The 15,557-nt window shown below is 35.5% G+C and overlaps 1 protein-coding gene across 1 annotated transcript in view; it reads right to left on the bottom strand.

Annotated features, from left to right (window-relative positions):
- LOC145673465 (lysosomal alpha-glucosidase-like) overlaps window positions 1–15,557 on the bottom strand; it is a 140,936-nt gene that overhangs the window by 103,845 nt on the left and 21,534 nt on the right. Inside the window, exon 4 of the mRNA XM_081743186.1 lies at window positions 9,490–9,539. Within this exon, the coding sequence (XP_081599312.1) occupies window positions 9,490–9,539 (50 nt within the window). The remainder of the gene's footprint in view (window positions 1–9,489; window positions 9,540–15,557) is intronic.

Genomic DNA, 15,557 nt, shown 5'->3' with positions numbered 1-15,557 from the left:
TTTTAAGCTTCAAATTCCTCGACAGAATTCGCGACGACAAGAGATTTTGAACCGAGTAGTAACACGAATTCCCTGCTTTTAGTCGACATTTAATTTCTTCGTGAATATGATTTTCGTCTGTTAATATTGATCCTAAATATTTGAAAGTATCCACTTTATCAAAAGCATTATTTAATATTTTAACGCCTCCACAATTTGCCGTATTACGGTCCCGACGCACTTCCAAGTATTTAGTTTTCTCTGCATTTACTTCCAAACCCATGTCCCTGCAAGCGTTTAATAAGATCTCTGCATTTATTTCTACTGTTCTCCTATCATCCCCTATTAAATTTACATCATCAGCATATGCCATAACCTGGTGAATGCCGTTCAACTCTAGGCCCTGGTTGCTATCTTTGATTTTCCTTATGGCGTATTCCAGCACGAAGTTAAATAATAATGGCGACAACGCATCTCCTTGTTTCAGGCCATTTTCGACGTGGAAGCTCGTGGACAAAAATTTTCCTACCCGGACTTTACTTTGGGATTCACTTAAACACATCTTAATTAATCTAATTAGCTTTCTCGGTATTCCAAGTTCTGTAAGAACGTTGTATAATGTTTCTCTCCTAACCGAGTCGTAAGCCTTTCTAAAATCAATAAATAGTTGATGTACCGGGGTATTGTATTCCCACTTCTTTTCGAGTATTTGGCGAATGGTAAATATTTGGTCGATAGTTGATCGATTTCGTCTAAATCCGCACTGATAATCTCCAATAATTTCATCTGCGTATGGGGTCAATCTTGCTAACAGAATATTTGAAAGGATTTTATAGGATGTTGACAGAAGAGAAATGCCTCGATAATTATTACAGTCAGTTTTCTCGCCTTTCTTGTGAATTGGAACAATGATTGACTCTTTCCACTCTTGTGGCAATTCTTCCTTGTTCCAGATAAGGAGAATGAGTTTGTGTATTTTGTTCCACAATTTTTCGCCTCCAGCTAAAATTAACTCAGCCGGAATTTCATCTACACCCGGAGATTTGTGTTTCTTTAATTTCTTTATAGCGGCTTCCACTTCTATTCGATTGGGTTCTGGAATATACGGTTCTGCGGTGTGTATCTCCTTTTCTCCACGCACATTAGTTTTTGGCTGCGTGTTCAGCAAATCGTCAAAGAAATCTTTCCATCTATTTAAGAGGCTATCCGTATCAGTGAGAACTGTACCGTCAGATTTCTTTAATATATAAGCACGAGGTTGATAGCCTTTCTTAAATTCGCTGATCCCCTTATACATGTCCCGAATATTTTTATTTTTACTATTATCTTCAAGTTCCTTAATTTTAGCTTTCAAAATCCCGTTTCTTTGTTCTAAAAGTTTTGGAAGTTTCCCGCCTGATATCTGCGAAATTTTGTGTAGTTATTTCATTCGGATTTTGTAGCCACCGTAATTTTGCCTGTTTTCTCTTCTCTGCTAGTTTAATGCATTCTTGGTCGAACCATGGTTTGTTCCTACGTATTTCCGCGTGTCCCAATTTTTCTATTGCTGAACTTTTAATGCTATCTCTAATTTCAATCCAAGTATCCTCAACACTAGTGCACTCCGAGTCTTCTAAGACCGAAAATCTATTCGAAACCTCAATCTGGTATTCCTCTCTTACCTGGCTCTCTTCTAATTTCTTTAAATTAAATCTCTCCGTTTTCGGACATTGAATATTACCTTTATTCAACGATAATCTCTCCCGTATTATCGCTACTACCAGGTAGTGATCAGTGTCACAATCAGCCCCTCTAAACGACCGGACGTCAATTATGCTAGATTGTCTTCTTCTATCTACTAAAACGTGATCAATTTGATTATGTGTTTTTCCGTCTGGTGATGTCCAAGTGTATTTATGAACGTCGCGATGTGGGAATTTTGTACTCTTCACGATTAGGTTTTTGGATGTTGCAAAGTACACGAGTCTAACACCGTTGTCATTACTTTCCTTATGCAAACTTTCGTTCCCTATAATCGGTTTGAAAATATCCTCTCGTCCTACCTTTGCATTGAAATCCCCTAATAGAATCTTCATATGGTATCGCGGGAGTTGGTCAAATATCCCTTCCACTTCTTCGTAAAAGCTGTCTTTTATATCATCATCCTTATTTTCAGCTGGGGCATGTACATTTAAAACAATAATATCACACCACCGCCCCTTAAGAGTAATAAAAGAAAGTCTGTCAGTAACAAATTCAACCCGTTTAATTGCTGGTAATATTCCTTTGTGAACGAAAAACCCTGTTCCTAACTGGTGATTTTTATTTCCTTCCCCGTAAAAGAACGTAAAATTTCCGGAATTCTCAGATCCATTTCCTTCCCACCTAACTTCCTGAACTCCTACTAAGTCCATCCTGTATTTCTCTAACTCACTCGTTACAGATTTTAACGCGCCTGCCCTATAGAGACTTCTAATATTCCATGTTCCAAATCTCATGTCCATTTTCTTTTGCTGATGTCGTGCCAAGTTATCAGTCCTTGTCCGAGGCTTTTGTGAATGTTTCTGAACAAGTACCTTTTTTTTTTACAGGATGAGGGTGTTAGCCTTACCCAAACCCCCAAGCTGGAGGACCACTCCTAGTCGTCTGTCCGCGACTGCTTATTCAGTATATTCGCAGCTAACCTCTATATCTAGAGGCCTTCTCCTCGATCCGCAACCTGAGGACGCGCCATGCCGTGGTGACAGGAACCCACGTTACACGGAATATATATATATATATATATATATATATATATATATATATATATATATATATATATATATATATATATATATATATATTTAAAGTGAAAATAATTAAGATGTTATAGTAAAATATAAAAATAATATTGTTGTGAAAGTGAAATATGAGATATAGTGATGATGAGAATTATAATTTTATATATACAAGGGTCATTCGGAAAGTAGAGTACCTCGTTTGTAATAGTTAATGGCCCAGGATTTCTCTTTTTATTAAAAAATAAATAAAAAGTTTCGTTTGTTCAAGGCACCATTATATAATGATACGTGTATTTTTCTACTTGTACTTTAACATCTTTCAGCAGAATGTACTTCAAATTGATGCACAAGCTATTTGAGAAAAGGAAGAAGAAATATATAGAAAAAAGGGTATATAAATGTAATTGTTTTGCTATTGATATACGTTGTTGTTTTGTATTAATATAGAGATTCGTTGTCATAGCAACAAAATATAAATAAAATATATTTCCAGAACCATCTTGTGTAAACTATATGCACAACTTTTAAGGTGTATAAAAGTTTAATTTGTTACACTATATAATAAAAGGTAATATCTTGATGCAGTGTACGAAATGGTTTTAGATGAATTAGTAGCCTAGTAATTGCTATATGAATTTATATGAACTGTGGGGTTTATCGTTATATAATTTGGTGGTCCTCGCCGCAGGATTGCTGTTATAGACTTGTTAAATCAATTGTTATTTGGAGACTGTTTAATTTGACTTCTATTATTATTATTATTATTATTATTATTATTATTATTATTATTATTATTATTATTATTATTATTATTATTATTATTATTGTCACGTAACGGGACTTACAATATTGTACTCTTAGTACGTCCGTCCGTTACTCCCGCGATAACTCTTGGACAAATGCCAAATTTTTATATTCTGTTTTTGCAATAGATATGTGGAGCGATTATGTTATCTCGTCCGACTTCGTTACTGGAGACGATTGATTAATCGGACGTGGTAAAAATCAACCATTTCCGGTTTTAACGTTGCCATTATAGAGCGGAAACCGTAATAGACAGCGAGAAGGGGTTTTCTCAAATCGATTAAGCGTTCCAAGAATAACTTCCATGTTCATCCTTAATATTGTATTAAAACCGAAAGTGGTAGAAATCCTGTACGACTTCCGGTTTCAATATTAGTAGATATACATAGAGGAAAATTGATAAGAGAGCAAGAAACGATTTCCTTATAATCGCCTTAGCGTTCTAAGAATAGTTTGTATATTCTCTCTTAACACTTTATTCAAATTGGTTGTGTCAGAAATCAACCATTTCCAGTTTCATTGTTGATCGCCATAGAATAAAAAGGGTAATAGATAGCGAAAAGTGTTTTTGTAAACGATTTAAAATTTTAAATATATGTACTATCTCCTCTCTTAACCCTCTATTCAAACCAGAAATGGCATAAATCAACTACTTCCGACTTAAACGTTGATTACTATACGGTAAAAACGGTAATAGGTAAGGAGAAGTTGTTTTCTATAATCAATTGTGTCGCATGAATAATATTCCATCTCGACTCTAATCTCTTTACTAAAACCAAACGTGATATACACCTACCATTTTTGGTTTCCATACTAATTTGAAAAAAAAAATATTGGCGCGCTTCTCATTATTGTCTTTACCAGAATTATGTATTAATAATAATAATAATAATAATAATAATAATAATAATAATAATAATAATAATAATTTATTAAGGAAAGACGTAAAAGACGGAAATATATGGTTCACAAAGCCAAACATATATTGATGGGATTCTTTGTGGCTAAACGCTTAGAACTTTGCTGCCCTTGCAGGAGCCGAGTTCAATTTCCGGTGGCAAGTACTGTCGTTTGTAGATCTACGTCCCTTGTAGCCTAGTAGTGTAGGTGTTGAAATGAAGTTGAACTCTACGTAATAAAAATATATAAACAAAAATATTGATAAGTGGAAGAGTATTACCTGCGTTTAACAAAAGAATATAAATTGAAAAATTAATTACAAAGTTTATGTTGACTTTGGAGCTGCAATACCTCAAAAAAGTATGGAAATAATATGTATATATAGTCCTACTGACAGGATTGCCCTAATGCAAATCCTCCCCTATGGCAAGCCTTTTGGCAGAAAGAGAGCCATCCTGCGAATCCTCAGGACCCTCATTCAAGCTGGTTCAGTCCAACTGTCATCTGGGGAACCTAAAATATCCCCCTTATCTCGAACCATTGATGGCCATATGTGTGTTTCTGCGTGTTCCGTGTATTTCTATGTGTCCTGGTAACACCATTCATAACTTGGGCAATAAAAGGGGGGAAACAGAAAAGAACAAGAAGCCTCGGTTTCTGTTATCGGTTGCCTGCCGTTTCACAAGCAGTGACGCAACTAAGTCACGTCACTCAGTGACTGCGAGCGAAGGCGACCTAAGGTTGGTGAATCGTTGCTGTCCTGTTAAGTTTCTGAGGTATTTTGTTATGATCTTCAGTTTGTTAAAACTCCTTTCCTTGCTTTATAATGAAAATAAAGGTTTGCCTAGTTTTGCGCCTCCCAATGCGGCGCCCGGGGCACAAGCACCGTTTGACCTTCCTTAGTTACGTCACTGTTTACAATATATTCACAGTTATGCACTTGCTTTTTGCTTAAATATATAATTCACTAAATAATATCACTCACTAAAAGTGAGTGACAGAATAGATTATTCCTGTGCGTTGAATATAGATCATCAAGAAAGGTGTTATTATTTTAAAATATCGAATGAATGATGTTACCATATGTTTTGTTGATAAACTGGTATATTTGGAGTTTTGAACAACTTCTGGAGCCAAGATGTTAATCCGAGACGTCTGGGAGCCTTAGGTGTGGATAATAATAATCCAGAGTAAATCAGCCTGAGTTGCATACGAGGCAAGAGTTGGTACTGTCTCGTCTCAAACAAGTTGAGTGAAAATTATGTCTGATCTCGGAAAGAAACTATATCTGTTTCTATTTGTGGAGCTCTCTTTCGTCATGAAATTGTGCTTTATCTAGCCTGGTTAGCAACGCTAAGCTTAGCACAAAATATAATCCAATACAAAAGTTGCTTCTAATGCAATATATCACTGAATTCCTTAAGTCGTAGAAGTTGTTAGTTAGGTACCTGTATTTACCTAACCTGACCTAAATACAGGGTCAGCACAACGTTATCCTGTATTTAGAAAACTGGTTAAATGATTGTTTCACGTTCCACACTTATATCATATAAGCAAAAGGAAACGAATAAATTAATGCAAGTCAATGATTATGACAGAATTACGGGAATGAGAATGTCAGTAGAAAGAAAAGAACATGGAGAAAACCCCAAAGACAATGTTGACCACCACAAACTCACATACCTTGGGATCGAATCAGGAATCCCTTATATTCATGGGCTTCTAATCATAGTCCTTATATTCAGTCCTGAAATCACTCGTATATCAAAGGGTTAATGTGGCACCCATTCTGTATTTAGGAAGTCAGAAGTTAGGAATCAACAGCAATATTGACCAGGATATAGTGTCAAAAGTTAAGAATCAACATCAATTTTGACCAGAATGTAGAGGGTTATAAGTTAGGAATCAACATCAACTTCGGTCAGAATGTAAAGGAACAAAACTTAGGGATCCATATTCAAACTAAAAGTAGTAGAAATAACTATTTCGGGTTTTAGTGTTAATCACTGTAAGATAGAATCAGTAAAAGATACCTAGATACGGTTTCCTGTTATAGTTAAGCGTCCCAAGAACACATTTCGTCTCTATTCTGAACTATCTACTAAAATCAAAAGTGATAGAGATCCAGTATAACTTTCGATTTCATCATTGAGCTACATAGAGCAAAAGAGATAACAGATAGCAAGGAGCGTCTTTTTATTGGAATCGATTTAACTTATTTTTCATTGGAATAAGTACCATAAGAGGCTCTCCTAATCCTCTACTCAAACTAGAGGTAACAGAGATTTACTCCTTCCAGTTTTAATGTTGATCCCTATAAAGTAAACATAGTAATAGATACCGAGAAGTGATTCTCCGTCATCAATTAAAAGTCGAAGGAATATATCCCACCTCCACTCCGATCACACTACTAAAACCAGAAGTGGTAGAAATCTACTGCAGTTCTGGTTTCAATATTAATTGAGGAAATATCACGCCATAGAAACCTGCTAATTGCTTTATTTTTTCCAGGTGGTTATCCCACCTTCTACAGTCATCATACCCTTTTCTTTTTTTGTCTATTATTGCAGTACGTTGGCATTTCGGAATGACGTAGACGAAATGAACCAGCCTATACATTTATAACCGTTTATTAGTTAATGATTTTTGTTTGCTATTGGTGTCTGGAGAAAGACAGCTTACTTGACATTTTGTGATACATTTCCCGGTGCCTTTTGTAGAATCGTCTGATAGCCCGTTCAATACCACTCTCATAAATAACAAATTGCCTCAGTTCAAAAGAACAAAAGATAGTAATATAAGACATATTTGCAAAGATCATTTTGTCACTATGCAAGAACGTGTCTGTAAAAGTTAATTAGAGACAATATTTCTTCCGGTGGAGATTCGTTGCTATGATACTTGCTCATTAATAATTTCGTATTGTCAATGCTAATAATATATTACTATCAACAGGAATGTATTCTATTTGGTCAGTTCTTGCTATTGATCATAAGAATTGTACACAACGACTTGTGCATTGAACATGTGTTCACCTTGTTTGGTCATCGGCTCCTGCATACGGGAAACGTACTTCTCGTCAGCGCAAATCATGTATTTTCTCTCAACAATTGCTTATTGAATAGGAAGATTTTACTTCCGTCAGAATTTCAAGGTATTTATACTAAATCATTTTATGATCGTTTGAAAGTTATTTATTATGGCTATTTAGTTACCATACATGCCTTTGTCACGGTAGAGCCGGGTTCGATTACCGGTGTTGGCTCATCTGGTTCGGATCCCACGTTAAGCTTAGGTTCACAATCCATATAGCCTCATCATTAAAAGGAATTTAATCCAATCCAATTGTGTATATACTGTATTTTGAGACAATTTAACATTCTAATTGGATTACATAATTCACAACTCTTGATACAATTTGACACATTAATGTATCAAAGAAAACTACCTTATGCTCTTATCTATCTGACATGAATAGTTCCATTGTGCAGGTTTTACCTACTTGATATGTAACATCTGAATCTTATGTTATTATTAAGATGTAAACTTCTAAAATCAATCTTCTAACGACAACACCGAAATTTTAGACAAATATTGGCAAAACAGATTGTCATTGTTACAGTCTGATAAAGCAATTTAAGGAAATAACTTTTTTCACACATTGTGTAATAAGTATAACGTACAGTATGGCAACTTGAGAATGCGTACGTATCAAACAATGTAAAACTAATTAAGATACGACAATAAGGAAACCAAAAGCATCTGTCAGAGGCAGAACAATTGGATTATATTGCCATAAAAATGTCTAAACTTGATGAGGAGAGCATTATGACCCTAACAACAGGAAACGACATGTTTGTAGCCATTATAATGAAGCCCCAAAGCAGAACATGCCGTGATCTGCGATGTGATCGCAGAATATTTGCCGTGTCTGTGCAGAAAAATTGCCAGAGGAAAAAACAAAAAAACTAACGGAAAAGTATAAAAAAAATGCCTGCTATGTACAGATGTCTTAAATGCACGGACGACTCGCATAAATATAGTTTGAACTGTTTTATACGTCGCGTAAAGCGTATTATTAACAATCACAAGTGTTTCTTATGCAAAAATTTTTTGGACAATTCCTGCAGAAAATGTTTGGCAAAAGCTCATCGCAGAAAGACAAAGAAAGTTCTGCCATCAGGTAATGAAGTAAGAGTTTCCTTATAAATTTCCCACTAATTATTCTTCAAATTTGTAAGTATTTATGAATGATAGTAACCTGACGTTTTACTTTATTGTTTAGAGCAGTTGGTCATTACCGATTATATATAAGATATGGATCATAGAATGATGTGTAATACAAACTACATAACCTAACATTAACAAACGTATCTCTACACTTGGAAACATTAACCATTATCCAATAGAAAAACCTAACCTTTCAGAACATGTAGATGTTTACAGGAATAAAGGAAAACCACGAATTCCAATGGAAAATTCTACCATGTGTCAACAGTATAAAGTTTACATTTAATTCTCATTTCAGGAATCTCTTTTTCTTTCTGCTTATTTTCAGTTTATTGAACATATTTGTATAGTATTTATGAAAGCATAGTATTTGTATAGTATTTATGAATGTCCAGTTTAGAAAGGGAATGTTATTGTTGACCTTGAAACAAACATGATACTCGCTTCTATTGTGTTTCCATTTTTAAGGATTACTTCTAATACGTATTCTCAAAAGGTTTAGGAGTTTCCTGTTTCAATGTTGAATAACACAAGAAACTTTAATAAATAACAAGCTACTTACGCGAAGTAAATCAATGTCAGCGGTATTTGCATCAATAAAATTTTGATCAGTTGATACAGTTCTGTAGCAAAATTTGCCAAACAGAAAGCTGGTGAAAATGGATATAAGATCGGGCCATTTTAGGTGACGGGGAGGACACTAAATTATGAGATAGTGATAGTTAATAGTATCTCTACTTAAAATGTATGTTTATTGAAAACTAATTACTATACATATCTCCAAACGATATAAAGAGTAATGCTTGAATACACGTACCTGATCTTGCTTCAAAATAGCATTGAATTCAGTTCTGCTTTGCGAATATTCTGAAGAAAAGGAAAGGGAACATAAATGTAATGTTTAAATTTACACATACGCAAATACAATTAGCTATAAGTTAACATCCAATAGATATAACAGACAGAGTCATACGTATTCGACCATCACTTTCAACACATCTACTGCAAATTTTAAAGCTTTCTTGTACTAGGATCCTCCATTATTTTGTCCATTTTGACGTAGCAACTAACTTTGTTAAATCAATTATAATTTCCTGCAATGTTTAATCAGTTTTCCCTTTCCTAACAATGCTCGTGGTATTTTTCATGATGTTGTGAAAAATATTCCTCCCTGGTTCTTCGTTCTACCTAGTTTATTTTTCCCCTTTCTTTCTCAAAAAACTGTTCTAACTTTTCCAGCTTTTGTCATCTACATCAAGCGCTTGATGATTCTTCCTTCGTGATCCTCTTGTATCACCCATAAAATGTTTTTATTATTTTTTGCGGTATTCCTATGTTTACTTGTACAGTGATATCTTAGAATACGAATCGAACCCGTAACAGAACCATGATAGAGTTTTATGTTCCCTTTAAAATAATAGAAACTAAATAAATCTATTTCTGGTTCTCACGAGCTCGAATTTCGAAATTATTTTAACAGTAAATACACTGGATTTTAAGGTGAAATATTAACATACGATCCTAATATTACTTTAATAAAAATGAACCTTTTTGGATCTTTGGGAATATATTAAGACATGTGCATATGTATAATATACAACAGATACCAAAATATAAAATTAGCAACGAAAATCACACGAAATGCTTTCACTACAGCTTACGAGATCGAAATGAAATGACAGAGTACAGGTTTCATGCGTATATATAAGTTACAATAATAATATCTAAGTGGTGCACCAAGATCTATTGTGTCACTATACCTTATTAGTGTTGTGCTCTGCCGATAAATAAATAATATTCATCCATAAGATGTGTTGGAGATTTCATCTTTCCAGTCCGGTGAGTAAACCCAACTGTGAAATTTACTTGCTATTTCTTTCAGGATGGAGTCGAAAGGTTGCACGTATACACGTAGAACTGCTGACACTTTCCCAGTTGGGGCTAGGGAAAGGAATGCACCAAAATGAACCGTAATCGTCCTCTAGTTATGAATGTAAAGGAGGGTTAAATTATTGCACCACTTTAAATTATTGTGCTGAGGCTGTGATGTATTGTTTTTTTCTTTTTTCTAAATTTGAATCCCACACCTCTACCTCCTTTACTATTAGCTTCCAAATATTATAACTAGAGTTGTTCATCTCAGAATAAGTGGATAAACCCTGAGAGCAGCATAGGTATTCTATACTACAACATTGTGGTACAGTGGTAGTGGCGGCTACAGAGGGAAGTCTGGTGCATGACTTTTAAATCGGAATAAATAAATTCTTTGTATATTAATTGAATATTATCACCTCTAGGCGACCCAACCACCTTTATCATATCACCACACCACTCGCACCACACACATGTGAGTGGCATAGCATAGGTCACATGATAATATTTTTCTTTTTGGTTATTACAGTGACTACAAGTCCCATTTTTAACAGCATTGCCCCGTTTCCAAAAACTTGTCGAGTGTCTCGAGAAAAACGCAAATTGAACCAAAAATGTCCCTTTTCTGTCCCTCCAATTTTGGACCTGGGGGGACTGTCCCCCCAATAATCTGACGTGAAAAGTGCTTTTTGGGATAAGTATGATGATTTGTGTCCGACTGCCACAAAGGAATGTAAGATGAAATTGATTTATCTTGGCTTTTCCATTAAAAAAAAAAAAGAATCGTATTCTGTAGTATTTCAAACTGAACTTCGTGCTGTAGTGCGTTTAGTAGTCTCATCAATATGTATTACTTCCACTTCCGCTACTTGGGCACAAATTGCAATAAATGCCAGAGGAGGATATGGCCCTCTCCTCATGCTGGAAAGTTGTCTAAGCTGTAGGTACGGGCACAAATTCCGGAGAAATGGGCAGACATGTCCCCCCACCCCCAACATTGGAACTGGAGGCTCTCCCAATAATTCGATTTGAAAACTGCTTTTTGCATATAAGTGTGATGATTTGTGTCCGACTGCCACAAAGGAAAGTGAGATGAAGTTGGTTTCTCTTGGCTTTTCCACTTTTAATGAAAATGAAGGCGTGCGACTATGCGTGACGTAACCTGATGTGAAATCTTATCTCGCCTAGGCCCTAGCATACGAAGAGTATATACACAGTATCCAATGTCAGTAGAACCTATCCAATGTCAGTAAATGCGCATTTCATCTATTTGTAGTATCAGCCTAGGCATCTACTGATGCTTCGTAAGCTAACTCTATGGCCTATGGAACCCGCATGTTCAATGCCGCGTTCACAAAAGCTCTCCACTGACTTTTATCCTTAGCTGACTGCATCCAGTTTCTACTTTGTATTCCTATCTCTGCGAGGTCCATCTTAACTTCCTGATACCCTGCGTAGAGCCGGCTCTACAAAAAATGACGACATTTACCCGTTCGTTCCTGCGGATATCTCGAGCTTCGCTGAGTTTTTGAAACCTTTTGAAGGGTAATTTCCACGCTTTAAATGTTCCTTCCGTCAGACAAAGAGTAGCAGAAGCGTGTTATGGTGTGCAATTGGACAGCAGTTAAGGTTCCTCGTGCTTCATGTTGCGATTTCCTCTCGGCGTCAGGAGGTTAATATTGTTCTCCCATCTACGCCTTGGTCTTCCTAATGGTCGTTTTCCGATTTATCTTTCAGTCAAGACTTTGAAAGCGTTTCTACTTTCTTCCATCCTAGCTACATGACCTGCACACCTAAGCTTCCTAGACTTGATGACCCTAACAATGTTTGGTAATCCGTATAACTTATGTAGTTCCTCGTCGTGAAGTTTCCGCCATTCCCCATTCCCGTTCCTCTTGGGTCCGAATATTCGTCTCAGGAGCTTGTTCTCAAATACTTTCAGTCTATGTTCCTCCCTCAGAGTAAGCGACCATGTTTCGAAACCATACAGAACAACAGGCATGATTATCGTTTTATACATTTTAAGCTTCAAATTCATCGACAGAATTCGCGACGACAAGAGATTTTGAACTGAAAAATAACATGAATTCCCTGTTTTTAGTCAACATTTAATTTCTTCGTGAATATGATTTTCGTTTGTTAATATTGATCCTAGATATTTGAAAGTATCCACTTTATCAAAAGTATTATTTAAAATTTTCACGCATTCATAATTTGCCGTATTACGGTCCCGACGCACTTCCATGTGTTTAGTTTTCTCTGCGTTTACTTCTAAACCCATGTCCCTGCAAGCGTTTAATAAGATCTCTGCATTTCCTTCTATTGTTCTCCTATCATCTTCTATTAAATTTACTTCATTAGCGTACGCCATAACCTGGTGAACACCGTTCAACTCTAGGACCTGGTTACTACCTTTGATTTTCCTTATAGCGTATTCCAGGACAAAGTTGAATAATATTGGCGACAACCCATCTCCTTGTTTCAGGCCAATCTCGACGTGAAAGCTCGTGGACAAAATATTTCCTAGCCGGACTTTACCTTGGGGTTCATTTAAACATGCCTTCATTAATCTAATTAGCGGTATTCCAAATTCTGTAAGAACGTTGTACAATGTTTCTCTCCTAACCGAGTCGTAAGCCTTTCTAAAGTCAATAAATAGTTGATGTACCGATGTATTGTATTCCCACTTCTTTTCGAGTATTTGGCGAATGGTAAATATCTGATTGATAGTTGATCGATTTCGTCTAAATCCGCACTGATAATCCCCAATAATTTCATCTGCCTATGTAGTCAATCTTGCTAATAGAATGTTTGAAAGGATTTTATAGCATGTTGACAGAAGAGAGATGCCTCGATAATTATTACAGTCAGTTTTGTCGCCTTTCTTGTGGATTGGAATAATGATTGATTCTTTCCACTCTTGTGGCAATTCTTCCTTGTTCCAGATAAGGAGGATGTGTTTGCGTATCTTGTTCCACAATTTTTCGCCTTTAGCTAAAATTAACTCAGCCGGAATTTTGTCTACACCCGGAGATTTGTGTTTCTTTAATTTCTTTATAGCGATTTCTACTTCTATTTGGTTGGGTTCTGGAATATACGGTTCTGCGGAGTGTATCTCCTTTTTCCACGCACATTAGTTTTGGCTGCGTGTGCAAAATCACACGCAGACGCAAAAGTTAAGCAAATCGTCGAAGAAATCTTTCCATCTATTTAAAATGCTATCCGTATCAGTGAGAACTGTACCGTCAGCTTTCTTTAATATATAAGCACGAGGTAGCTAGCCTTTCTTAAATTCGCTGATCCCCTTATAAATGTCCCGGATGTTTTTATTTTACTATTATCTTCAAGTTCCTTAATTTTAGCTTTCAAAAAATCGCGTTTCTTTGTTCTAAAAGTTTTGGAAGTTTTCCGCCTGATGTCTACGAAATTTTGTGTAGTTATTTCATTCAAATTTTGCCTGTTTTCTCTTCTCTGCTAGTTTAACGCATTCCTGGTCGAACCAAGGTTTGTTCCTATGTATTTACGCGTGTCCCATTTTTTCTTTTGAGAGAGGATGTTTCGTAAGCAAAGAAAAGAATTCAATTGCTGGAATATTTTTCTCCATCATTTTAAGGTTTCATCTGTTAACTAAAGAGTATTTGACATGCTTGAGATTTCTATAACGATTTCTGTAATGCTATTGAGATTATCATCATTTTGCTCAAATAAGAGTATTGTTGCGTCATAAATCATTATTATTCTATCTTGATATTTTTGGGGAAGTCATTATTTATATTATTATGAAACAATTTAAACGTGTATCTATGTGGATGCCTAATTAGAAACATACCAATTATAAATAGGCATGTTTTCAGATTTCAGAATGTGTTCACGGCAGTGATTTGTAATACTGATATGTACTACTACTTCATCTACATCGCCTGATATGTACTATACTCTACAACAGGTTCACATAAGAAATCCAATTCATCTACCGTAATGTAAGATTCATCTCCCGTCCCTAGAATAAGCCACAAATCTGCCCACCTCCCAATGTTGAGGACAACCAATGGCGTATTTAGGATTTTGTTTCGAGGGGCTATGCCCAATGCAAGGAAGGAAGTGGGCAATTGCCCACCTGAGTTTTAAAATAAAATATATTTTAATTTATGCATAAATTGAAGTTATAATGGCAAGAATTGCAGACCGATAAATTATATATATGATATGATACAAAAATTGAGGAGTGAATCTAACACTTTATTCTATTCATACAAGAAAAAGGAAGCATCCTCTTTGCCTACCTAATTTCCCAGACTAATTATTCCCCCGTTTTGATTTTCTTTAATTCAAACATTTCCTTATTTTAAAAATAAGTAAACGATATATATATTTTTTTAATTTGTTATAACTAAAGTCTCGTCATGTTGATATCCGCGCAAGTTGGTGTGGAACACCAGTTTCGCTTAACAACTCCTCTTAGTTTTGGTGTTACTGATGGTGGCCGACTTAAATCACAATTGACAACGGTCGATAAAGTATGACTGGCGAAGTGAAAGAAACATCAAGGAAAAAAACAGAAGAGTAGAATGGACGAAAGAAATAAAGAAGAAGACAGTTCTTACATGGAATGAAACTTTTTTACAAATATATTTTCTGAACAAAGAACATAAGAAAGTGGAAAGTCAAATGACATTTTTAGAAATGGTAAGAAGGATTATTTTGTACGTGGAATGCGAAAAACAAACAAGTTTATTTCGGGGGGAGCTTGAGCCCGACAGCCCCTAAATACACCACTGAAGACAATTCTGTTACCATGATCCTCCACAACATTGTTTTTCAACTTCATAAATATTTTGAGCATCACTTATATATATATATATATATATATATATATATATATATATATATATATATATATATATATAATATGGGAAAGGTCTTACCCGTCCCCCCCAATATTGAAGACAGATTTGCGCCTATGGAACGATCTAGTTCAAGATACACACAAAAGATGAATTGGTACAATATTTG

Source organism: Thermobia domestica, chromosome 16 (genome assembly GCF_964235325.1).
Source record: "Thermobia domestica chromosome 16, izTheDome1.hap1.1, whole genome shotgun sequence".
NCBI classification, from domain to species: Eukaryota; Metazoa; Arthropoda; class Insecta; order Zygentoma; family Lepismatidae; genus Thermobia; species Thermobia domestica.
This window is presented reverse-complemented; position numbering and strand designations above follow the sequence as displayed.